This window comes from Schistocerca cancellata, chromosome 12 (assembly GCF_023864275.1).
Source record: "Schistocerca cancellata isolate TAMUIC-IGC-003103 chromosome 12, iqSchCanc2.1, whole genome shotgun sequence".
Lineage (NCBI taxonomy): Eukaryota > Metazoa > Arthropoda > Insecta > Orthoptera > Acrididae > Schistocerca > Schistocerca cancellata.
The window spans coordinates 168,246,047-168,272,345 of NC_064637.1; the positions used below are offsets into that span (position 1 = coordinate 168,246,047).

The 26,299-nt window shown below is 47.2% G+C and overlaps 1 protein-coding gene across 1 annotated transcript in view; it reads right to left on the reverse strand.

The window, feature by feature from the left end:
* LOC126109687 (plectin-like) overlaps positions 1–26,299 on the reverse strand; it is a 247,037-nt gene that overhangs the window by 170,877 nt on the left and 49,861 nt on the right. The window contains exons 6-7 of the mRNA XM_049914737.1: positions 14,339–14,427; positions 1,750–1,935 (exon numbers count right to left, since the gene is read on the reverse strand). Coding sequence (XP_049770694.1) covers positions 1,750–1,935; positions 14,339–14,427 — 275 coding nt within the window. The remainder of the gene's footprint in view (positions 1–1,749; positions 1,936–14,338; positions 14,428–26,299) is intronic.

Below are 26,299 nucleotides of genomic sequence, written 5' to 3' on the forward strand. Positions count from 1 at the left end.
TTCACATTTCAAAGGTGCGAGGAGCGCAGAAGCTGAAAATACCTCAAAGAGTCTCCACATTGCTAAGGAGTATGTGCAGCTAAAAGAGTGGCAACAACTTCACTGCAAATAAAGAATCATTAGTTTCCAATTAGAACAGTGTTGGATAATCATTCATAACAAAATTCTGGAATGTACAATACTTTTCAATATAGAGATACATTACTTATCCCAGGAAAAAAATGGCAGGTCAACTTCTGCAATAAGCTGTCACCGTTCCATTTGCAGTACATTCAGTTACTAATATCTGATCTCAAAATAAACTTCAAATCTTATGACAGCTTTCTACAGTAAGTTCAGAACAAAATCATTGGTGAAATCAGTGGTATGCAATTACAAAGGCTACTAATTTACAGTTTACTGCATAGTATTCCAATAACTGCTTTTTGTTTGAAATATCAACATCTGCAGTTACTAACCGGAAACCGTACAGAGAAGCACAGACCAAACTCTTACGAAGTGCAGTGTAGCGCACAGTCGTTTTAAAAAGATAGACTGACGGAACACTCTGAGCAGAATCTATAAAGAGGAAAAACATCAGGCAAAGTGTCGCAGCTTAAAAGAGTATTGCGTCAAAAAATAGAGGCACTTTATCATTCGCACCAGGCAAACAACCAGTACACGTCACTGACGTTTATTGTTATTTTGGCCATCACAGTATCAGGCTTATACTATAACATAGCACTCCAGTGAAGTGACAGGTCACACGAGCATTTTTCGAACTGACAAATTACAATTGTCACTACGAAAAGTTTATATGCGTACCGACACAGATAATTTACCGTTTTATTCACACACACATATCACGAGACAGACGAAAGCAGTGTATCTGCGAACCGGGATGACGAAAAATGCCGTACCGTATTTGCGGTACCTGCCCGTCGAGAACTTTATTCTGGCAGTGTGCACCACAGAGGAATAGCAGCTCCGACAGTGCCCGAGACGTCACACGGACGAGTGAAAACTCGTTATACGGGTACTTTCGAACAGCAGAACATGGCAGGCTACGTACCAATCTTCAGCGGCTGTGTAATTTATTATATCGCTTTATTTCTGTAGATGGTTTTGTAGATCTTACTACGTGTGTGAGCTACTCCACCCTTTTAGAAACTTCAGTAATTAACTACGAACATTTCTGACCTACTTCAAAAAGTTGACAGATCTCGATAACAGTCAACTGGTCTAGTCACAAAACAGTTGACACAGTCACTAATACTTCTACAGCTTACAATGCCACGCGTGATAACAAATTTTATTGCATTTTATAATTCGGTACATTATTACGAAGCTCATACCCTTTGTGTTCCGGTGCACTACAATTTTAATGCACTCGAAGGTGCGATATTCTATTCCTTACTTTTATTTTTGTTTACTTTCAAGTGAACCGGGGAAGTACCACAGCACTTCGAAATTTGACCTTTACAGATTGTAAACTGGTCACTACTGTGCCAGCCGTGCCAGGCGAGTACCGTAAGGAGACCAACTTCCGGCTCTCGGGCAGCCACTGCTCTCCGATTCCTACCAATTATCTTTTTTCCCCATCGAGAAATGTTCGAAGAAAACGAAAATGCGTTTCGTGAAAACAAACGTGCACCGACCAAAATCGAAATGTCGACATTAGCGTGGCAGTTATTTAAAACTGTTCCGGACAGCAGTACCGCAAACCGACCTTACGAGAGAGGGAGACGGCTCACAAGACGGCCGACAGACCTGTTCCCGCAGTCGCGCGTCGCACTCGTGGAGCTGGCGCCGCAGGGCGTCGACGTCGGCGCGGTGCCGCCCCTCGAGCTCCCGCAGCGCCTCGCGGCCGTCGCCCAGGCGGCTGCGCTCCAATAGCAGCACCTTGTGCTGCAGCTCCACCACCGACGCCTGCGCTGCCGCCAGCTGCGCCTCCAGCTGCGGGCAGACCCTCACTACATACGTGTCGCTCAGAAGTAGACGGAGCTTACACACAGCAGGGTTACAAATATATATGTGTGTGTGTGTGTGTGTGTGTGTGTGTGTGTGTGTGTGTGTGTGTTTGTTTAAACATATAATTTCGGGAGAGTTGACACCTCTTGCAGACTTTGGAACCAACAAACACCAGGACATGGAACAGAAGGTTGAGGTTTTGAAATGTACGACAATGGGAATGCTCCAATTCCTTTGACACCATTCCTGACATAAATTCTACACTGCCTGAAAAGAAACCTGAAGCAACCAGAAAGGGAGATGAAACTTTACAGGTTCAGAGCACATGTGATGCTACACAAGTGTTCACACAGTTAAATCTTATTTACAGACAACTCGGGCAGTACGAGCCCATTTACCTGTACGACACTGTGCCCCCTCTGGCCCGGAGGCGTGCTCTCGTACGGTCGTAGGAGGTGTCGTAAACCCACCGTATCCCCCCACGAGGCGACCCGACGCACGACTGACACGAACAGTTCGCGAAGCCCCGGATACTGGCACCGAGACGGAGTTCACAGACGTACCGGACCCACGTGCGCTTTCGGTGGCACGTCTCGCAATCTCCGAGGCCGCACGACTACCTCGACGTCGTGCGGACATTTCGCACGGAAATGTGACACGTGCAGACGAGCACCGACCTGTCGAAAAAACCTCACCGCAGTACTGTCGTATAAGGTATCACACGTGAGCACACGGAACGTCCGTGACGTACCGTTATCCTGCCGGAGTCCCCTCGACCGTTACCGTCACGATCTGAGCTCTCCACACTGTGACACTACGAATAACACTGCCGTGCATTTCAAAACGTGAGAAGAATAGGGATTTTCCTCCGGCAACTACCTTACTCGGCGGTGGAGGTCATCCGGGGTAGTGCAGAACGGCAAGCCAAATGCGGAGCGACACCGTTTAGCAGTGACCCGTGCTCCTCCGTCCACGTTCTGGCGTCGACAGCAGTCTACGAGGGGGAAGGCGATTTCCCGGCCCGATTCCGACCGATCGGTCAGGTCGACACGGAACGTCGACGGAGGCGTCACTCGCACTCGGACGGCAGGTGCAGACGCGATCCGATTACGACGTCCTCGGAACACCGTACCGCGATTCTCCGTAACTGAGGTCGCCGAACGACAGCTCGACGGCGAGTACGTCCTTCCTCTCGTTCCCCCACAGGCTGACATCGGGCCACTGTTACATCTAAACCCTCCACAAATCTGGATATCGCACAAGTCGGCCGTCTCGGCAAACAGATAAACACAGTACAGACCCCTTTTACAGTGTGTGACACATCGAAAAATGCCGCCTCGCCCGAGTACACGGCATCCCCTCTTCCTCTGTGGCAATCGTTTGACGTCCGACCTCGGTCGTGCCTGCTTAAATGCCCTACCGAGTCCTCCGGCGATAACACTCGACATTAATCCACTCCGGTGGCACAGGAAACTTCGAGTGAGGTCAGCTACAAACTTGTCACAGGGTGCACGTGTACAAAAATACAGTGGCATTGAACCGTGTCTTCTGGCTGCATCATTTTTTTGTCAGGCTTCTTTTTATTTTTCTTCCTTCTGTTGCACAGCTAATACAAACAACAAAAATGCACAAAATATCTAAATTATTTTTCGAGCAGTATTTTCTAGAAGTTTAGTATTCAGAGTATAATTTATGTCCAGCGGATGACACCTGTACAAACAGTTTATTAATAAAATACTCAAAATTTAAGATAAAAAAAACCACTTGCACTTGAAACTGCAACTCTACATATAACTGTTTATACTCTTCTAAATAGAGAACTGGTTTTCTTTCTAAATTCTGTCATTCAGGAAATATTACAAATCAAAAAATGTTAATGAGTCGTCATTCAAATTTCAAAACACAAATCTTTACAAAATCCTATATTATTACAATCTTGTACTCCTAATATCCCCCCCATGAACCATGGACCTTGCCGTTGGTGGGGAGGCTTGCGTGCCTCAGCGATACAGATGGCCGTACCGTAGGTGCAACCACAACGGAGGGGTATCTGTTGAGAGGCCAGACAAACGTGTGGTTCCTGAAGAGGGGCAGCAGCCTTTTCAGTAGTTGCAGGGGCAACAATCTGGATGATTGACTGATCTGGCCTTGTAACATTAACCAAAACAGCCTTGCTGTGCTGGTACTGTGAACGGCTGAAAGCAAGGGGAAACTACAGCCGTAATTTTTCCCGAGGACATGCAGCTCTACTGTATGATTAAATGATGATGGCGTCCTCTTGGGTAAAATATTCCGGAGGTAAAATAGTCCCCCATTCGGATCTCCGGGCGGGGACTACTCAAGAGGACGACGTTATCAGGAGAAAGAAAACTGGCGTTCTACGGATCGGAGCGTGGAATGTCAGATCCCTTAATCGGGCAGGTAGGTTAGAAAATTTAAAAAGGGAAATGGATAGGTTAAAGTTAGATATAGTGGCAATTGGTGAAGTTCGGTGGCAGGAGGAACAAGACTTTTGGTCAGGTGATTACAGGGTTATAAATACAAAATCAAATAGGGGTAATGCAGGAGTAGGTTTAATAATGAATAAAAAAATAGGAGTGCGGGTTAGCTACTACAAACAACATAGTGAACGCATTATTGTGGCCAAGATAGACACAAAGCCCATGCCTACTACAGTAGTACAAGTTTATATGCCAACTACCTCTGCAGATGATGAAGAAATAGATGAAATGTATGACGAGATAAAAGAAATTATTCAGGTAGTGAAGGGAGACGAAAATTTAATAGTCATGGGTGACTGGAATTCGTCACTAGGAAAAGGGAGAGAAGGAAACATAGTAGGTGAATATGGATTGGGGGGAAGGAATGAAAGAGGAAGCCGCCTTGTAGAATTTTGCACAGAGCATAACTTAATCATAGCCAACACTTGGTTCAAGAATCATAAAAGAAGGTTGTATACCTGGAAGAATCCTGGAGATACTAAAAGGTATCAGATAGATTATATAATGGTAAGACAGAGATTTAGGAACAAGGTTTTAAATTGTAAGACATTTCCTGGGGCAGATGTGGATTCTGACCACAATCTATTGGTTATGAACTGCAGATTGAAACTGAAGAAACTGCAAAAAGGTGGGAATTTAAGGAGATGGGACCTGGATAAACTGAAAGAACCAGAGGTTGTAGAGTGTTTCAGGGAGAGCATAAGGGAACAATTGACAGGAATGGGGGAAAGAAATACAGTAGAAGAAGAATGGGTAGCTCTGAGGGATGAAGTAGTGAAGGCAGCAGCGGATCAAGTAGGTAAAAAGACGAGGGCTAATAGAAATCCTTGGGTAACAGAAGAAATATTGAATTTAATTGATGAAAGGAGAAAATATAAAAATGCAGTAAATGAAGCAGGCAAAAAGGAATACAAACGTCTCAAAAATGAAATCGACAGGAAGTGCAAAATGGCTAAGCAGGGATGGCTAGAGGACAAATGTAAGGATGTAGAGGCTTGTCTCACTAGAGGTAAGATAGATACTGCCTACAGGAAAATTAAAGAGACCTTTGGAGAGAAGAGAACCACTTGTATGAATATCAAGAGCTCAGATGGCAAGCCAGTTCTAAGCAAAGAAGGGAAGGCAGAAAGGTGGAAGGAGTATATAGAGGGTTTATACAAGGGCGATGTACTTGAGGACAATATTATGGAAATGGAAGAGCATGTAGATGAAGACGAAATGGGAGATAAGATACTGCGTGAAGAGTTTGACAGAGCACTGAAAGACCTGAGTCGAAACAAGGCCCCAGGAGTAGACAACATTCCATTTGAACTACTGATGGCCTCGGGAGAGCCAGTCATGACAAAACTCTACCATCTGGTGAGCACGATGTATGAGACAGGCGAAATACCCTCAGACTTCAAGAAGAATATAATAATTCCAATCCCAAAGAAAGCAGGTGTTGACAGATGTGAAAATCACCGAACTATCAGTTTAATAAGTCACAGCTGCAAAATACTAACCCGAATTCTTTACAGACGAATGGAAAAACTGGTAGAAGCCGACCTTGGGGAAGATCAGTTTGGATTCCGTAGAAATGTTGGAACACGTGAGGCAATACTGACCTCACGACTTATCTTAGAAGAAAGGTTAAGGAAAGGCAAACCTACGTTTCTAGCATTTGTAGACTTAGAGAAAGCTTTTGACAATGTTAACTGGAATACTCTCTTTCAAATTCTGAAGGTGGCAGGGGTAAAATACAGGGAGCGAAAGGCTATTTACAATTTGTACAGAAACCAGATGGCAGTTATAAGAGTTGAGGGGTGTGAAAGGGAAGCAGTGGTTGGGAAGGGAGTAAGACAGGGTTGTAGCCTCTCCCCGATGTTATTCAATCTCTATATTGAGCAAGCAGTAAAGGAAACAAAAGAAAAATTCGGAGTAGGTATTAAAATTCATGGAGAAGAAATAAAAACTTTGAGGTTCGCCGATGACATTGTAATTCTGTCAGAGACAGCAAAGGACTTGGAAGAGCAGTTGAACGGAATGGACAGTGTCTTGAAAGGAGGATATAAGATGAACATCAACAAAAGTAAAACGAGGATAATGGAATGTAGGCAAATTAAGTCGGGTGATGCTGAGGGCATTAGATTAGGAAATGAGACACTTAAAGTAGTAAAGGAGTTTTGCTGTTTAGGGAGTAAAATAACCGATGATGGTCGAAGTAGAGAGGATATAAAATGTAGACTGGCAATGGCAAGGAAAGCGTTTCTCAAGAAGAGGAATTTGTTAACGTCGAGTATAGATTTAAGTGTCAGGAAGTCGTTTCTGAAAGTATTTGTATGGAGTGTAGCCATGTATGGAAGTGAAACATGGACGATAACTAGTTTGGACAAGAAGAGAATAGAAGCTTTCGAAATGTGGTGCTACAGAAGAATGCTGAAGATAAGGTGGGTAGATCACGTAACTAATGAGGAGGTATTGAATAGGATTGGGGAGAAGAGAAGTTTGTGGCACAACTTGACTAGAAGAAGGGATCGGTTGGTAGGACATGTTTTGAGGCATCAAGGGATCACAAATTTAGCATTGGAGGGCAGTGTGGAGGGTAAAAATCGTAGAGGGAGACCAAGAGATGAATACACTAAGCAGATTCAGAAGGATGTAGGTTGCAGTACATACTGGGAGATGAAGAAGCTTGCACAGGATAGAGTAGCATGGAGAGCTGCATCAAACCAGTCTCAGGACTGAAGACCACAACAACAACAACAACACTCCTAATATTTCTACATTCTAAAATGTATTTTTTTACTAGAAAAGCATGATTTTTAATAAAATATTTCAAATACAAAAATTGTAGGAAAGTTACGGTTGGCTATCTTTTTTAAAAAAAGAATTACAAGGAGAAAATTACATGTCTAGAACCCCACACAGAAACAGAAGCTTTCACTAATCAAACAATGGAAAATTCTGGATGGAATGTAACAATTTAAAGAAAAGTAAAGTTGCTACTCACCACGTAGCAGAGATGCCGAGTTGCAGATAGCCACAACAAAAAGACTGCCACACACAAAACTTTCGGCCAGAAAGGCCTTCATCAAAAATAGATATCACTCACGCGCGTGCGTACACACTCGTGCAAATGCAGCTCACACACACGACTGCAGTCTCGGGAACCACACTGCGAGCAGCACCGGTGCACGATGGGAGTGACGACCGGGTGGCAGTAAGGAGGAGGCTGGGGCGATCAGGGGGAGGATAGAATGGTGGGGGTGGCAAACGGAGAAGGGTGGGGGGTGGGAGTGGGGGTGGAGTAGCAGAAAAGGAGAGAAATAAAAAGACCGAGTGCGACGACTGTGCTTATCTGCGACTCACCATCTCCACTATATGGCGAGTGGCAACTTTCCTTCTCAATATTATTAGATCCCATCCCGGCTTTTCCACTGTTCGAGTGGATGGTGGAATGATGGGTGTGTACTGCTGGAATGAGAACGGGGAAGGGGCTAAATAGGTGAAGACAGCAACTGACAGAGGTCGATGCCACGAGGGTTACAGGAACTTAGGATGCACTGCACGCAAAGTTCCCACCTGCACAATTCAGAAAAGCTGGTGTCGGTGGAAGGGATCCCAGCGGCACAGGCCGTGAAGCAGTCACCGAAATGAAGGATATCACAATTGCCAGCACACTCGGTAAGAGGGCGGTCCACTCGTATCTCGGCCACAGTTCGTCGGTGGCCACTCGCGTGGACAGACGGCACGTCGGTTGTCGTGCCCACGTAGAATGCGGCACAGTGGTCGCAGCTTAACTTGTAGATCACGTGACCGGTTTCAAAGGTAGCCCCGTCTTTGGTCGGACGGGTGACGTTAGTGACTGGACCGGATTAGGTGGTGGTGGGAGGACGTACGGGACAGGTCTCGCATCTCTGTCTATTACCGTGGTACGAGCAATGAGGTAAGGGATTGGCAGCAGGGGTCGGGTGAGGATAGACGAGTATACTGTGTAGATTCAGTGGGCGGCAGAATACCACTTTGGGAGAGGTAGAAAAGATTGTGGGCAGGACATTTCTCATTTCGGGGCACGACAAGAGGTAGTTGAAACCCTGGTGGAGAATGTAATTCAGTTTCAGTTGCTCCAGTCCCGGGTGGTAACGGGTTGCGAGGGGAATGCCGGTCTGTGGCGAGGCAGTGGGACTCCGGGAGGTGAGGCACGAGAGAATTGTTTTTGTACAAGTTTGGAAGGATAATAACGGTCAGTGAGGGCTCCGGTGAGACCGTCGGTATATTTCGAGAGGGACCTCTCCTCACTCCTCACTGCAGATGCGATGACCACAGGTGGCTAGGCTCTACGGAAGGGACTTCTCGGTACGAAACGAGTGGCAGCTATTGAAGTGGAGGTCGGTAGGTCTGATACGGACAGAGGTACCGGTGTAGCCAACTTTAAGGTGGAGGTCAACATCTGGGAAGGTGGCTAGTCGAGTCGAGTAGGACCACGTGAAGCAAATGGGGAGAAGTTGTTGCGAGGTTCTGGAGGAATACGGATAGGGTGTCCTCACCCTCAATCGTGATTTCCAAGATGTCACAATGAATCTGAACCAGGTGAGGGGTTCGGATTCTGTGTGTTTAGGAGAGATTCCTCTAAATAACCCACGAATAGGTCGGCATAGAGTGGAACCGTGCGCGTGTCCGTAGCTGTACCCCAGATTTGTTTGTAGATAATGGCTTCAAAGTAGAAGTAATTGCCAGTGAGGATACAGTTGGTCACGGTGACTAGGAAGGGAGTTTTCGGTTCAGAAACCGTCGGGCATTGGGAAAGATAGTGTTCAATAGCGATAAGGCAATGGGAATTAGGAATGTTAGTGTACAAGGAGGTGGCATCAATAGTAACAAGCAGGACACCGTGCGGTAAAGGAACAGGAACTGTGGATAGTCGGTGGTGGAAATGGTTGGGATCTTTTATATAGAAGTGTAGATTCCGGGTAGTTCTCTCAGTGGGGGCACAGTAACCAGCGACAATGGGGCATCCTGTGTGGTTAGGTTTATGGACCTCAGGAAGCACATAAAAGGTAGGAGGGCGAGGTGTGGTGGAGGTGAGTAGAGAGATGGACTCTGGGGAGAGGTTCTGGGATGGGCCTAAGGATTTGAGGAATGGCTGCAGCTCCCGATGGACTTCTGGAATGGGGTCACTGTGGCAACGTTTGTCGGTAGAAGTATCTGACAGCTGGTAGACTCCTTCTGCCAGGTAATCCTTGCGGTTCAAAACAACAGTGGTGGAGCCTTTGTCTGCAGGTACGATTATAAGGTCAGGATCAGTTTTTAGATGGTGGACTGAGGTTCTTTCTGCAGATGTAAGGTTAGTTTGCATGTTGAGGGATTGAGGCCTTTGGAAAAGACTGATATTTCTGTGTGGCTAAGGCTTCTGGAAGAAAGGTTCACGACTGTATAATGGGTCTGTTTAGGTTATGGATTGTGCGTGGTGGTGGGAGGGTGGGATAAATGTAGCAGTTCTGCAAGACAGGGTCTGTCAGCTGTGAGGGGACACGGGGGATGTCGTCGTAGAGGTGGTGGACAGAGGTACTCCGAGGTACGAGTAGGAAGTGAGCAGGATGGAGAGCTTTTTGAGGTGGTAGTGCGCACGTTGCTCAAGTTCCTGCAGGGCAACAGTTCCAATGTGTGTTATGGGTTCCAGGAATTTGAGATTGCATAGCAGGAGAATTTTGCAGACGGAGAGAAGGTATTGCAAGGAGGTTTGAGCTCAGTTGATACGGTTTCGCAGTACTACATCGGTGAGGGCTAAGGATTGGTGGAAGCTGAACAGGTGAAGGTCATTGTGAAAGGAGGGGTGGCAGCCAAAGACGGGTAATTTGATGGTACGACCAATTGGGAGGATTGGGTTAGGTTCTGGCTAGAGATAAGGAAACTTTTCTGTATTAACACAGATGGAAGGAACAAGGATCCACAGTGGTGGAAATAATGCAAAAAATTATATAAATAATGTAGAATTATACCCGAAAAATTTCACAAAAATACACCCATATACGTGTCAAAATTCACGAAAGGATGAAATGGATGCAAAAGGGGAAAGAAGATGAAATCTAAGGGAATGGATGATAGTTAAAGGTGAAAACTTGCTAAAATTGGTGTGAAGTCACTAGGATCAAAGTAAGAACATAAATAATAAAAAAATATATATTACTGTGAGTAGCAGGTCCGAGGATGGATAAGTGTAAAGAAAGGGGATGGCATATGTGATCAGATGACATTGATTTAATGGGTACAAATCGGGATAAAACAGAGAAAGAGTGGGGGAGGTGGAGAGGGGTTCGTAGGACGAGATACGAGATCGAGTAGCACCGGAAAGATGCGGGAAATAACATTCAAAACTACGGCAGAGTGATGCTGGGAGAGTGATCAATTTGAAGGTATAGGATTAATTATATCGGCTGGACTAATGTGGGACATAAGATGGCGCACCAACAATCGGCGTGGTCTCGTAGCCGCCTGTCGTGCGTGGCCGAGAGTGTCGATGCAGTGTGACTCTTAAGTGGAGTATGCATTGCAGTTTGTAAGGCAACGAGAGAAACACAGGAAAGAAGAGAAAGAAGGACAGACATAGAGAATAGTGATGCATTAGAAAATAGTAACAGAGGAAAACAGCACTGGTTTGGGATCGAAGAAAAGCCGTCAGGCAAAAATCAAACAATGGAAAATCCAGGATGGAATGTAAGAATATTATGAAAAGGAAAGTTGCTACTCACCATATAGTGGAGATGCTGAGCTGCCCCGTTCGCTAAAGCTGTTTAAAGAATCTGCTGCCACTGGTCAATCTAATTTGCTTTAAGACCTGATGGCTAGCATTCCTGTAATTCGTGTCATTACTGAATATGTAGTGGCTCTCTATTTTAAAATGTCGTAAAAACTTTCCTACCGATATCTTTACGTACGTATAGTGAACGTGCCTACCAGTTGGTCAAAAGTAAAGTACAATCAAATGCAGTCAAGAGGTGTCAGTTGCCTGATTTCAGGTTGTTAGAAATTGTGACTCAGGTGTGCAAGTTACACTTTCTCAAGCTTTCGTCTAGCACTTCTTATCTGCAAACTGGTCATCACAAAATTGCTTTGTAAAAATAATTCTGCAGCAACTCAAATTTAGCTTTAACATTATTATCTTCTTTATTAAGATAAAAAAAAGGTTCCATACACCTATTACCTCATCCACTGGACTACAAAATAAAAATGCGTGTTCTGTGGCTGTTGCAGTACAGCAGCTCGTTTGTTACACACAGAATGTACGTCCCAAACATGATCGAGGAAATACAAATTACTTACTGAAGCAATTTACTGATAAAAAGTAACTCAAATAAAAAACTAGTCATTTATAACACTTTTAATTACGATCTCCAGTCTCCCTTCACAAGCCTCGCAAAGCATTTCAGAACATACCTCGGTGTATTCAACTGCACATCTAGGAAAAGGCCCATACTACAAACTGCACAAACCTTATGAATAAGTAAACACCCTCACTGTCAGGAAATCAATCACAGTATTAAACAGATCCACTTTTGTTTATCAGTGGTAATTACATCTTCTATTAACAATTACTGTCATCACATACAGCCTTTTCTCACTCACTGTTACCCCATAAGCACACCAAAAAGCTCACCGTACAAGGAACTAAACAACTCCTATTTGTGGTCAGATCGTGCTTTTCACTCGTTCACGTGCCGCAGGTATAAAAGTAACATTTTATAACAGATCAGAGGAAGGCAACAGCAAACAGTTCACACTAGGACTTTACATAAGGCAGAAATACAGGATTCTCAGATAGCCGTGTGCCGTCGACTGACCGTGATGCGATAAATCGTCGGAAGGTAGCAAGGAATACGGACAGACGAGCTCGAGAGAAGGAGAAAGAAGTTTGAAAAGTTTTCTAAAAGACATATTTACCTCGAAAGCTGCGATACAATCAAACTTTATTTTTAAAAAATATAAAAGCTTAGTATAGAGATGTTCACTTCACTGTCTAATGTAAACGTGCAGTACATAAAACAACAGCATCTGCTACAGTTTTCTACTAACGATTTCCATTTTTATTCACTGTATGTATCACTAAATATTGCACATTTTGTATGTGGTTAACGTCACAGTTATAATGTATTATCTATTTGTGTATTCAGTTCAATAATGCTTCAGGATTTCTATATATCAACACACTTTAAAGCCAGTCTGAAAGAACCTAGGAGAGTGTAAATCCTTTCTGTGCCCCACAACACAGGGATGCTTCTCGGTTCACAACTTTTAGCAATACGCCACAGAAGTGACGTACCACTACTATCAGAGCTAGTGGACACCGTGCACTGTCATCTGAAGTTTTCCACCGACGTCGTGGAGGCTGCAGAAACCCAGCACCGAAGTTCTGGCCGGTCGGCCGCTCGTCACAGTCACGACAGGTGACAATGTTGCAGGTGGCAGTTGTCACAGATGAGGAGAAAAGTTTTAACGGTAGCAGAATTACGAGGAAGGTGTCAAAGTGCACGGCAGTAGAGGACACTCGAGTTACGTCAGGGAGTGACGAAGCAGAGCAGCGAATGGAGTCGCCGTACACACATTTAACGACACGGTGGCAGGTCGACAGACCGTCACGTGTCGACAGTATCGGCCCCGTCGTCAGATCCTGCCGCGCAATCGAGTTCCGTCATTATGCGCGACTGTGACACGTGTTCGGAATTTTTGAAGATAGTACACTGGCTCCGAAGAAAATACCTCGTAAGGTCTGTACGTCAGAAAAATTGTGTGTGCTCGAAGAATACTCTGTCAGCTTCAATTTCACCTTTAGAAATTTCACAATGTGCAAAACTGAATACTGATGACCTGCAACAGCACATTTCTAAACGACAGTTTGCCAATGACAGTGAGTACGCGTCAAACTTCATTCGAGACCGTCGGACGTCTGACGGAGCCACCCTGCTCAGCTTCACCGCTATCTGTTACATAGTGCCAAATTTACCGTACTGTACGGTGTGCGGTGTCGTGCCGAGGGGAAACGGACCTTCACTTTGACGACAAATGAGGTAACATTACGTCGACACCTCGGAGACGTTTCCGGCTTCGAGCCCCCGCAAGATTCCACGTCCTCACGTTTGGCATACCCAGTTCGACATGACGGAGCCTCATCGTACACTGTCAGACAGACTACTGCAGAAGTACGACTGTCAGTCTGGGGACCACGTAACTTTGTGAATGCTGACGCCGTTCAGCCACTAACGTCGACAGACCTTTCAATTTTTTACTCCCTTTTGTCGAACACCGGAAAGGGTGTCGTCTACTGTACTGAACAGAACACAGTAGCTCGGCCGCAGATGGAGATATAAGAGGAAATCACGGACATTCCGGGAGACGTATTGGGCCGTCGTATACCAAACCTATAGCAACGAGATACCGAATGTGTGGCGAAACGTGCAAATCTGACAGATGTAATCTGTAAAAACTGATGTGTGTTACAACTGCCAATCCTGGCCAACATATTTTGAATGTCTAAATTTTCCAACAGAAATTAATTTCTCTATATCAGCAGCTATTAAAACAACCGACAAAATAATAGTAGGTGATGAGTGAGAAAAAGAATGACCGTATAAAAACGTTGCTAAAATGTCTAACACAAACACCAGTGTGTTGCATAAAATAGGATACAATTCCATTATGAAAAGCATTTATAAAATGTGAATGCTTATCATTTTCCAATGCTGAAGAAAACACGGGAAAGCACAGACACCTCTATAAGAAGCATTCAGTTCTCTCTGCAAATAGAACAAGAATATGTAACATAACACTGAGAAGTGGAAAGAACTATAGATATTGCATCTAATTTAATTATAAACTGCTAAAAGTTATTTCTTCAAAGTTTGTTTTATTTTTACCTGTTTCTTAGAGTTTTCCAAGTTAAAAATATTCCTCTTCATCGTTTCTACCTCATCCTCCAATTCTTCTGTCCTCCCTTTGTGTTCAGCTAAAAAAAAAAAAAAAAAAAATAAAATAAATCGAAACTGTAAAATGATTATAAAGACTGCATAGGTTTCACTGTGGGGTAATTACGATGTAGGCAAAGGTCACAAACTGTGTCACAGCTTCGATTTTCCAGGTGGAACAAAAGAAGTGACAGCAGCGGCAGTTCGATTTATCTGCGGACAGCAGTGCTGCCGACAGTGCTCCAGACTAGTCTACAAAAAAAGGACAGTCATTAATATAAAAAAGTTTAACTTTTTTATTTTTAACATTGCTGCCTCTTCAATTTGTTCCAGCAGCCACCATTCTGAACATCAATTCTGTTGACATCAATGCTAAGCTCTCTTTCTCTAATCTAAATAAATAATTTTAACTTCATATCAAACTTCGTAATTATAAATCAAATTTTGTACTTGTCAAGTTTACCGTATTTTTATCCACGTGAGCTCCCACGTAATTGTACAATCTCTCATCCTTTCGTCACGTTTCACTCCTTCGAATTTTTTGTCTGCTTTCATCGACGTGCAAAAAGTTACTCTGCTGGGAAAGCACTCGGACCATTTATTTTTATAACATTCCACAGGGATCGTATTAGGAAACACGAAAACGAAACCTTTAATTTCAATTGTGTTCAGAGAACTAATGTAAAACACTCGTAAATAATGGCAATCTATCTTTTTCGTAATATTGTCATAATTCAGTCCCTGATTTTCCACTGTAAATAACAAAACATACAGGTGGCAACATTAGGTACAGCCAGCAACAAAACATACAGTTTTTAGCACTTTATTGGCTATAGAGCATATTTACACCTGCAAATATTTATTAAAATCCAATCTGAGTGAAGTGATGATAATTACAAATGCAAAATACGGGTGAGTTAGAATAAACAGTCATTAGCTATTGGCTGCAATGAAGCAGATGCCACCTCCTCAGCATTACACATACACTGCAAAAGCACTTGTTGCACAATGGTAGTCCTCACGAGGAGACACATTAAGGTTTCTTTGCCAAGTTCATATCTGTGACAAGTGGCAGATGGCATCTACATCCCAGTCTTCCTTCTATTTTTGCCATCACTCTTGTCACTAGTCTGATGCAGTCTGTCACAACTTCATCTCACCACCTCACAGTCACACTTATACCCAATATCCTCTCAATTATTTTCACTTATTTCAATTTTTTCCATCCCACAGAATCTTTTCCCCTCTACGGCCCTTCCGGTACGGTCTCGGTGCGTGTCCTAGCATCCTTTACGTTCTCTCGCTCAGCGTTTTCCGCATATTCCTCCGCTCTCCGATTCTTTCTCAATTTTGGGCATTCCTATTGGGGATCGCAAACTCTACGTCTCCAAAGTCGCTCTCAGACGGGACGGACAGACGGACCGACACGGTCAAAAGGACAAAACTACGGGGTCGTCGGCCCCTCGACCCTACGCGTGTCGAGCCGGGAACGGTCCCCGACACGAAGGTCACGGGACGCGAATCCCGACAGACTCGACCGTATCCGAGAATCGAGAAAATAGAGACGGAAATTGGTAGAAGTGAGAGAGGGTCGAAACGGTGAAAGTGCGACAGCTGCCCCACCCGGAAAGGAGCCGGAGACCTCCGGGACAGTCTACATGACCGGACACGCGTCCTCCGCATCCGACCGGTGCTTCCGCACCTTCCGCTACCGCGAGAGAACTAGTTACCCGGTGACACGCGTAAAAGAATAAGGAGAATTAAAAAATGTGGGAAGGGCAGGAGCCAGAGGGGACCGCTGGCGAGGGCAGCCACCGGCCCCTCGAGTCGGAGCGGGCAGCGGGGCACTCCTCCGACCGCGTGAGCGGCCGATGAGGCCGGTGTGCCCTACGTCACAGAGAGGAGGGGAAACCAGTTTCACGAGTAAAACGAATCGGGTGCTTCGGTGTCGTTCACTAGCACCGGAGACGGCGTGTCCGTAATTTTCAGGTTTCACTGTAAGCCGGTCAAGTTAGGGCATTCCGTCAGGACGTGAGCCACCGTGACACGGGCACCGAACCGACAGTGGTGCAGATCCCCACACCGGGGGACGTGGCCACGAGTTGGCGCAGAGCGGCCGGCAGGAGGCGGTAGATTCCCCGCGAGAAGCACGACAGGAAGACTGCCGCACCGTCGCGGCCTCCTTTACGGTTCGCAATTTATTCGTAGATCCGCATTCCGAGTCTGCGACAACTGTCGGCGAAGAGTCGAACGGAGGTCGAAAAATTCCGGTACCTCGATTTCTCGAGTCGGCACCCCGGTAGCAGACGGGGCTAATACGTGGCCGACCGTTCGAGAAATTGCCACGAATTCTACAGTGAACACACTGCACCCGTTCGGCAGGGAGCACAGTTCACTGCGTCTTACTCGCGTGTAGGCAAAACCCGTACCTCTGCCGACTGCAGAGCAGACGGCGTATACCGAGTCCGAGCCCGAAAATACGTCGAGGACGTCCGGAAACGGACGGTGAAAAACTGGAGGTTCTACAGAGTCTTTCACTCCGAAGGAAAAGTCGAGGCAGATCCAAGGACGAGGTACGTAGCGTCGGGCCGCACGCTATTTCTCCCCGACAGATTCGACGGCGGAGTTCGGAGCGGAGACTCCGCACGCGGACCGCGATCGTGAATCCGGACCCCGGCCTCCACCGTGTGAGGTAGATCTCTCTACCGGAAGAAAAGACGATGTAGTTCCGGTACTGAGGGGAGCAGGGAGCGCGTGTCGCACAGTCGAGCGGCAGTCGTCGGCACCCGATCTGTCAGCATTCAGATAAGTTGCAGCACTGCTCTGAAACTATAACGAAGGACACTACGGGTCGATTATTTGTATGCGGTGTTACCCGGTGCACGTCTGTCAGCGGTAGAGCAATAGGGGGCAGTTGGCGTATTATTTGCAAAACACAAAGAGGGCTGCTAAAGTATTAGTAGACTGCAGCGCCATCTGTTAGTAACTGCGACCGATTCTCAAGTTTGCCGAAAGTTGAAAACTGCACAGCCGCGCCATCTAGGTGGCTGCAACCGACTCGCACCCCCGGTCAGGGCCGTCCCTCAGCGACAGCGTGCGACTGACGGTGGTGTCTCGACCCCGAACGCACTCTCGCGACAGAAAGCGATACCACCGACTCGCTACGACAGAAGCGGTAGCTACAAACTCGGGAAGGCTGCGGCGGAAACGGAAGACTCTGCGAGAGAACGCGACGCGTTTCGTCGGCCGAACGAATGCCTTCGATCATTCTACAGCAGTAGAAGAAGCCTAACACTTCCAGGAACGCCTACAGCAAACACTGGAAGAGTTGGCCCGACTAGACGAGACAATACAGGACTTGCCGGATGACTCTGAATATGAAGCTGGCACAGAAGCTTCTGACAAATATACTGATAAACGCAAACGCGCCCTCGAAGGTGGAAGGTCTTCTACGAGGAGCGCACTCGGGGGACAGAAATGCGACATCGGCAGCTCGACAACACGCCCGTTCGAATGGTTCGAACGGCTCTGAGCACTATGGAACTTAACTCCTGAGGTCACCAGTCCCCTAGAACTAGTTAAACGTAACTAACCTGAGGACATCACACACATCCATGCCCGAGGCACGATTCGAACCTGCGACCGTAGCAATCGCGCGGTTCCAGACTGTAGCACCTAGAACCGTTCGGCCACTCCGGCCGGCAACACGCCTGTACGGAAATAAAATTGTCTACTGTCAAACTGCACCTATTCTCGAGGGACACAGAAGTTCAGAAGTTTGGCCTCAATTTTTGAAGCAGTTCACAGCTTCCACAGATGAGAATACGATGCTGTCAGGTACGAACAAGCACGTATTCCTCCGCAGTTATCTCGACGGGGAACCTAAGGACTCGGTCGACGGCATTGCTGTTACAGCAGACTGAGCAAATATTGAAATCCGAATATGGTAATAAGAACAAAATTATCCACAGTGACCTGGATTTCTTGGAGGATCTTAACACTTCGACCTCAGTCAATCCAGAGGCTCTCAATTCCACCTACATCCAAGCACTCCTGGCACCAGCAGAAAATGTGGACTCTTACGGGAGAGTGCTCGTACCTAAACTTCTTCGAGCCTTTCCAGAAGAAATTTGCAAAAATTGGCTCGTGCGTGCCCGAAGGCAAAATACTGGAGAAGGGAGCCTCACACGCCTTGTGGAGTTCTTAAATGAAGAGCTGGAAGGAGCTACCGACACACGCAAAATTTGTGGAGATACCGTTCCACACGAAAATTATGTACCGATAGCATCTGCCTTCCACGTAAAGGATAAAACGGAGGAGGACAAGAAGAACAAACGACAAAAGTCAGAGCCCTTCCACGCATACTGCAACGAAAGAGGGCACTGGGGCCAAGACTGCCAAAAGATTGCAAGCTTGCAGGCGAGAAGAGACATCCTAGAGACAACGAACTGTCACTTCCTGTGCCCGAGACGTGGCCACGACAGAAATCAGTGTTTCAAATGGGGAAAGGTGTTCTGTGTGAAATGTAAGGGTGAGCATCATATTTCCATCTGTAGCTGCCGTACCACAATAGTAAATAAAATTGAAACTGTGACTTCTAACTTCACATACCTGCAGACTGCTCGTGTGAGTATCAAGGGACCAACTGGTAAGAGCAAACAGACATGCGCCATTCTGGACACAGGGAGTCAATCGAGTTTCACTCACCGTTCCTCGATCGAATCTCTCCGACTAAGTGTCATCGGAAGCACTACTCTGGAGATAACAACTATCGAATCCACTTACAGTTCGTCCCTCTCGAGGAGGAAGGTGAAGTTTAATACGATTGGGTGTTCCACTAATTCCTGCGTGTCAGTGAGAGCCTTTGAAAGCACAAATAATTTTTCACAGCAACCGACACTGCCACAAGATGTAGGAGATACGGCCTCGACGGGTGGCACACCGCTCGCAGATCCTAAAGGAGACACTGAAGATCTACCAACTGGGATCCTGATTGCAGCCGATTATTACTGGAGAAGTTTGACTTTGGAACAACCGATCGAGGTATCACTATCATCGGTTCTTCTCCCAACAATCTTCGGATATGTTCTCGGTGTAAACGGATCTAGTACCACCGTCGGCAGAGCAACCGTCAACTTTATTCGGGGCAGTCGCAGTCTGACAAATCAGAGGAGAAGGAGACAATCGGGATAACGGAACATCGAGAGCGAGCATCAACACCCACGGACCACCCTACTTATCGAGAATTCCGAGAGTCGTACCGTGTGGAATATGGCCGCAGAGTCGTATCCCCGTCTCGAAAGAAAGATACGCTTTTCTCCTGCAACCGCACGACTGCCGAAGTGCGCCTTCGCTCCTCACAAAAACGAGCTGCGAGGGAACGTAGAGTTGACAGTCACTTACCGTGAGACCGTGTCGAAGTATATTAAGAAGGATTGCGTAGAAGTAGCACCTGAGGACTGTACTGCTGGAAGCACATTCTACCTGCCACACCACACCGTGAAGAAACGCAGCAGCGGAAGTGTGAAGTACAGAACAGTCTTCGATGCATCGTCACGTGAGCCCGAGGCACTATCGCCAAATGATGCTCTCGAAAAGGGACCAAATTTACTTCCGGTTATCCTGGCAGCCTTATTACGATTCTGCACACTTCGGGTGGGATTAGTGTGTGATGTGGACCGAGCTTTCCTGCAGGTAACGTCAAATGAAAGGAACATAGAGGTCACGAGGTTCCTCCGGTATCGTGTCGAACGAGCTAAAAATGGTGCCTACGTGACCACAAACGACGCGATTACATATCGCACTTCAGACGTTTGCCATTTGGACTTGCACTGAGCCCATTCCATTTGCCAGCTGCCGTAAGGGAGCTAGCTGCACTTAATAGTGAAAAATATCCACAAGCTTCAGGACTCGTAAACAACTCAGTATTCACGGACGATTTCGTAGCGAGTGTTAGAGACAGCGGCAACGCTGCAACTATTTACCGTAAATTGACAGAACTCTTCCAGCAAATAAGCCTTCTGTTGTCCAAATGGGTGACTAATGCAAATGATCTGAAGACAGTACGGGATGTCAAAGGCCACAAAATAAAGTCCACGACCCAAGTTTTAGGAATTAATCGGAACTCTACCACAAGAAGATAGCTGAAGATCTAATGGACAAACTGGTTACCGAGAGAAATGTTCTTCGAGCAGCTGCTCAGTTTTACGACCCCTCAGCGTGTTCACTCCTGTCGGGATCCTTTCAAAGCTAATTTTCCGAGACACACGGCTGAGGGGTATCGCACGGTGGGGAGTTTTTCCCACAGATCTCGCACGTTGTCGGCACTCGTGGGTCTCAAAGCCTCGTCACTTGTCATCACTGCATATTCCTAGACAGATAGGGATAGCAGACACAGGTGGATCTGCAGATACGCGTGTATTCTGTGATGCCTCTGAAAGTGCCTACGGTGTTGTTTTGTATATAAGGACAGCTACCGAAACTGGATACACTGTGTGCATTGTCTGTAGCGAGAGCACACTGGCTCCTATCGAGAAGGTAACTCTACTCAGGCTGGAGTCACTTCCTGCATAGGTCGGATCACAACGCCTTCATTACTTTTGCCAGGAAACAGGGTTCGATACCGGCAAAGCTACCTCGTGGAGCGACTCCACAGTCACTTTGGAATGGGAACGGAGTGATTGTGATCCGAACAAATGGAAAACTTTTATTTGTAACTGATTGACAGAGATATTGACATACACCACACCCAGCAAATGGAGGCACTGTCCGGGAAGCCAAAATCCTGCAGATCATCTCACTCAGGACTAGAAGCAAATCTGATAGTCACTCTCGATATCTGGCGATGCGGTCCACCGTGGCTTTCAGAAGACGAGCAGTTCTGGCCACTGGATGTCCCAGCCCCAACTCTGTCAATGCCAGAAGCCGAAACGATCACCGTCACTGCACCACTACTGGACATACCGAGGTTTAGTTCGTATTGGCCGTGCAATGCTTTGCAGGACGTAAGAGCTTACAAGTCACCGTCTACCCAGACAGTGCTAAAACATTCCACGTAGCCAACTCGGAAGTGTCAGAGCTTTTCAAAACTGTGCAGCATACTGACAGACAGCCCTACTGCGCCCACGTACCACCACGTGTGGCTCAGTGGGAACACGCAGTAGGTTCTGTCGAGGAAGTTCTCGGTCGCTCCCAGGTCGACGGAGAGAGTCTGAACGTCACCTCGAACGGTACAGGAGCCACAATAAACTCACGACCCGTCACTCGACGAGAGAGTGATACTGCACTGACATCGGCCACTTTCTAAACGGTGATAAATTAGTAACAATTCCACGTGGGCCAGAGCCGGCAACTGGAAGGGACCTCACCGGAGGAGTTCCGACTCGGACAAAAGGTCAATGGGGACATTTGGCACAGGTGGAAGACCGAATAGCTCCTCCTGCTAAGACAATACCGTGAGGTAAAGGGACACCCTTTGCAAAGGAAACCGAGAATTTGAGAGGTCGTCCTGCTCCGAGAAGACGGCAAACGACAGCACTTGTGGAAGAGGGTTGTGGTGGAAGAAGTGCAGCACGGCAGAGACAGTAAAATACGGTACACGGTCATCCACCAGCCGGACAGTACGAAGATCTGTCGACCAATCCGGCCAGTCGTACCTCTCGAGACGGACCGGGGTGGGGAGGATGTCTGGGAATGAAGACACCTACGCCATCTGTCAGTGTACTGTTAAGTCTGTACACTGTGCTGTCCTCTGCAGCAAATATAATTTACCTAACTGTAAAATTGATGTGTGAAAATAAGTGTGTGTGTGTGTGTGTGTGTGAACTGTAAAATTGATGTGTGAAAATAAGTGTGTGTGTGTGTGTGTGTGTGAACTGTAAAATTGATGTGTGAAAATAAGTGTGTGTGTGTGTGTGTGTGTGTGTGTGTGTGTGTGTGTGTCTCCAGAAGTTTTACTGTGTCCTCGATTTCACTTGCGTGTAGCAACACCGTCCACAGAGCTACTAGGCACACACGTGAGGTCCAGCTGTCCCCAGAGGTGTGGAATCTTCACCCTCACTCGAAAAGGAGAGTTACGTGGCCGTAGCAACGTACCGCTCCCAGCAATCTCGTTTCTGTCATTTTACGAGACGGTGGATACGGGCACGGAGGCGTTTAAAGGCAACGACGTATTCCTGTGACGGGTGTCGCTTACGGTGTTGGAGAGCACGGCCGTAATCTCTGACGGCTACGGTGTTACCACGAGTCGACCGAGGTACCTGTTTGCGACGAGGGGAACCCTACTAAAAGGGGACCGCCGAGTTGGGGGCCGACAGACGGTTGCAGTTGTGCTCGGGACGACCACACCGATACCTCCGTACCGCAAGGTGCGGAGAGAGACTGCAGTGGTGAAAGCATCCCAGTCATCTTTGGAGACAGCGACTTCAGTGATGCCGAGGGCCAAAACTATTGTAAAATGATCACTGTCGTACAGGTCGACGTGCACTCTCTAATGGACAGATGGGAGAAGACCTGGGCTGCAAATAGAAAAGTCACTCCTATATGCCACACTGTAGTGTGTGGGAACACAAGTATTTGAGAGGAAAAGACTGAGTGCTGTGAGCTCGTTTTCGACTGTTTACTGCAGCCAGTAGTCGCCATTCCACCTCCTGAAGGGTTGTGGGCATTGAAGTCACTCAATATTAGGAAGGATGTGGGGTGGGGGTGGGGGTGGGGGTGGGGGTGGGGGTGGGGGTGGGCGTGGGCGTGGGCGTGGGGGGTGGGGGGTGGAGTTGAGAAAACAGTGCACACGACACAGCAGGGGACACTTTGTCGTCAGGAGGGAGATACACATTACAGATGGTAAATTCCAGGGACGACTTCACTCGAACAGCCACAGCCTCCGAAGCTGTGTCGAGTGGCAAACGTCTGCCGTACAGAGAGTCCCGAATGTGCGTGCAAACACCACACGCTTTTCTTTCGTAGTCAGTGCCATTCTTAAAATAGCCGCCACAACCTCGGAAGGTAGGGGTCGACATTGCTCGGAAACAAGTTTTCTGGAGTGTGACGCAAAAAACAGGCGAACCACAAAAAGTACGTCGTAGCTCAGCCGAGTGGTGGAAAAAATGCTACAGTTGCACTGGAGGATCACCGTATCAGTACGCCGTGAGGGCACGTAAGGACCGAAGACACGGGTCTCGTCTCGACGCGACCTGCTGCCACAGCTGCGAAAATACACTGCCGACAGACAATCGTTCCGAATCGGGCCGCGCGAGGAGGTCCACAGCCACAGGGGCCACCACGGACGCTCGGATACGGAGACGGATCTCGAGGAATCCGGCAGCACGGGGACCGTCAGAATCTCTCTCTTTTCGGAGGATTACTTCTCGTCCTTTGACAATTTCGACTTCAGTGTGGGCTTATCTGCTCAAGATTCTGGGACACGGAAGGAACGCGAAGTCCTACAACCCGCAACCTGTCGCCGGCACCCACTCGCAGGTCACCGGCAGGGTCCCGGGGAGTGACGGGGTGCCGGAGGAGGGCACCACTTCTCCGGCCGGGGGTCGGGGACTGTCGTTCCCGGCAGACAGGGAGCGAACGCTTCCGAAGGGGGGTGCGGGAAGGGGTAGGAGGAGGACACCCGACCGCCAGAGGAGCGGCTGCGATCGGGCGGCCGCGAGGGCCAGGTGCGGAAGACACGGAGGGTGGCGGCACAGTCGCTAAAGTGGACAGTGTCGCCATAGCGGTAACGTACGTCACTGTCGCACGCGAAAGTGTAACCGACCGTATTCCTTCTCGGCCTCTCGATACGCGAGGTAGTAGAAGGTCTCGTATTCCCGGATTTTCTTTTCGCATTGAAAACTTTGCCATCCGGTGAACAGGGCGAATGCTATTCCTCACATTCGACACAGACGGGAGGAGGGGCACAAGGATTGTCCGTGTGCGACTGACGACAACAACTCCTACGGACTGGGATACCGTCAGTACGCGAAGATGTGTCCGATAGTGCACACGTTTGTAGCACCACGGGGCTCGACATTATAGCGGTACGTGACCGTCTCGACCTTCTCTGGCAACGAGTCACCTCGGAGGGCCAAAACGGGTGCTCCAGTCACCACTCCGTCATCTTTCAGTCCCTGCCGGACATGACAAACAACATGCACACCTCGTCACTCCAAATCGGTCCACGACTCGGCACGATTCTGTAAAAGGAGACCTCGGAGGAAAATGATACCCTGTACCGTGTCCAGACTTTTATGGGGGGGGGGGGGGGGGGGGGGGGGGTTACAGTGAAAGGAATATCACCCAGCTCGACACAGGTGAGCAGTGTCTGTGACTGAAAAGAGAAGAATTTTTACGTAGAATGGAAAAATCATTTTTGAGTCGCTACCACTTTCTCAACCCTTTCCATTAGACATCGAAAGCAGGCTTTGTAGTCAAAAAGTAGTCCCCACTCGTACTAGAATAAACCAAGTATCGGTGCTGGGTCGGATCGGGGAGTGGGGGGGGTTGTCTCCCTTTCTCTGAGTCTTAACATCCTACCACAGCATAACCGGGGAAGGGAACATTTTGGGGTCATACTTCTCCGCATTGTAATACAACTCGGCATCAGAAGAGCCTGCCGGGACTGTGCAATCGCCAGAAAAAGGAAGTTTAATTCGCTTCACGCGCACTGACCACGGTGACGGTTACTCGGCCACAAAACTACTGCCCGATGCCCCCGTGCCCCAGCACGACACGCACGTATTCCTCAGCTCACATGGAGAGTCTACAGCTCGGACACCGACTGTGGGAACCCTTTGCGGTCAGAGGGCTACCACAGTGCGAGTACTCGATGACCCCCCCCCCACAACAGAGCAGCTACTGTGCCGGTTTCGGGTGTCGTAGCATCGCAAGAAAGAAGGGTGCAGAGAGAGAGAGAGGCACATATGTGAAATATACGTCACGCCGGGAGACCTTCACTGCCCAATCTGCATACCTGCATGACTCATAAAATAAACCGTACAATTAATAACGAATAGGTGTAAATGGACAAACGGTAAGAAACTGAGTATCCAAAACACAAACGAGATCCAAACACAAGGACCACCAAGAAGACCTTCCGATGGATTCAATGGGAAGGTACAGTGAGGAGGAGGAGGGGGGAAGGGGGGGGGGGACCTGCAGCACGGAAAGGAAAGGAAAGCAGTGCTGCGAGGCCAGGCATCTCCTCTCAAAAAGAGATGTGAGCCCCCGATGACTATTCTGTGATAGCGACTTCATAGAAATATAAAAACATACTGCAAAATCTTGCACTCCACAACACACGCTGCAGAAAGTTAATCTGTTCCCATAACACGGGATTTCTCAAAGTGGGGATATTGCACGAGTTTCTCGTTCGCCGAACCCGGACGTATAGCAAACTTTTTCTCGTGTGTTTATTACCGGAGTAAGGAGTGCAAAGATAACCCATTGTTAACAGTTAAAGCCCTGAACAAGTGAATCTGACAAGAAATGGTACGACTCCAATGACAGAGAGGCAAAAAGGGAAGGGTAATTTCGGAGACCTTCTGAATGCCTGGACAGACACCTTACTGGAGTTATCATTTAAAACTGATTAGTTGTCGATTTTCCTACCTCTGAGAATACTTTTTCTGTAGTTTATGATGGTGTATATAAACTTTGGAGAAGTTGTCTTTTTTATAGCCTTTATAGAATCATTCTTTATTCTGTCTCAGCCTGTAAAAATCACAACTCACAAGAAAAAGCAAAATAACAAAAACAAAAAAAAAACAAAATTATTTCACAAAAAATTTTTATTATGCGTACTATTAGCATGATAAAAATATACACTCCTGGAAATTGAAATAAGAACACCGTGAATTCATTGTCCCAGGAAGGGGAAACTTTATTGACACATTCCTGGGATCAGATACATCACATGATCACACTGAC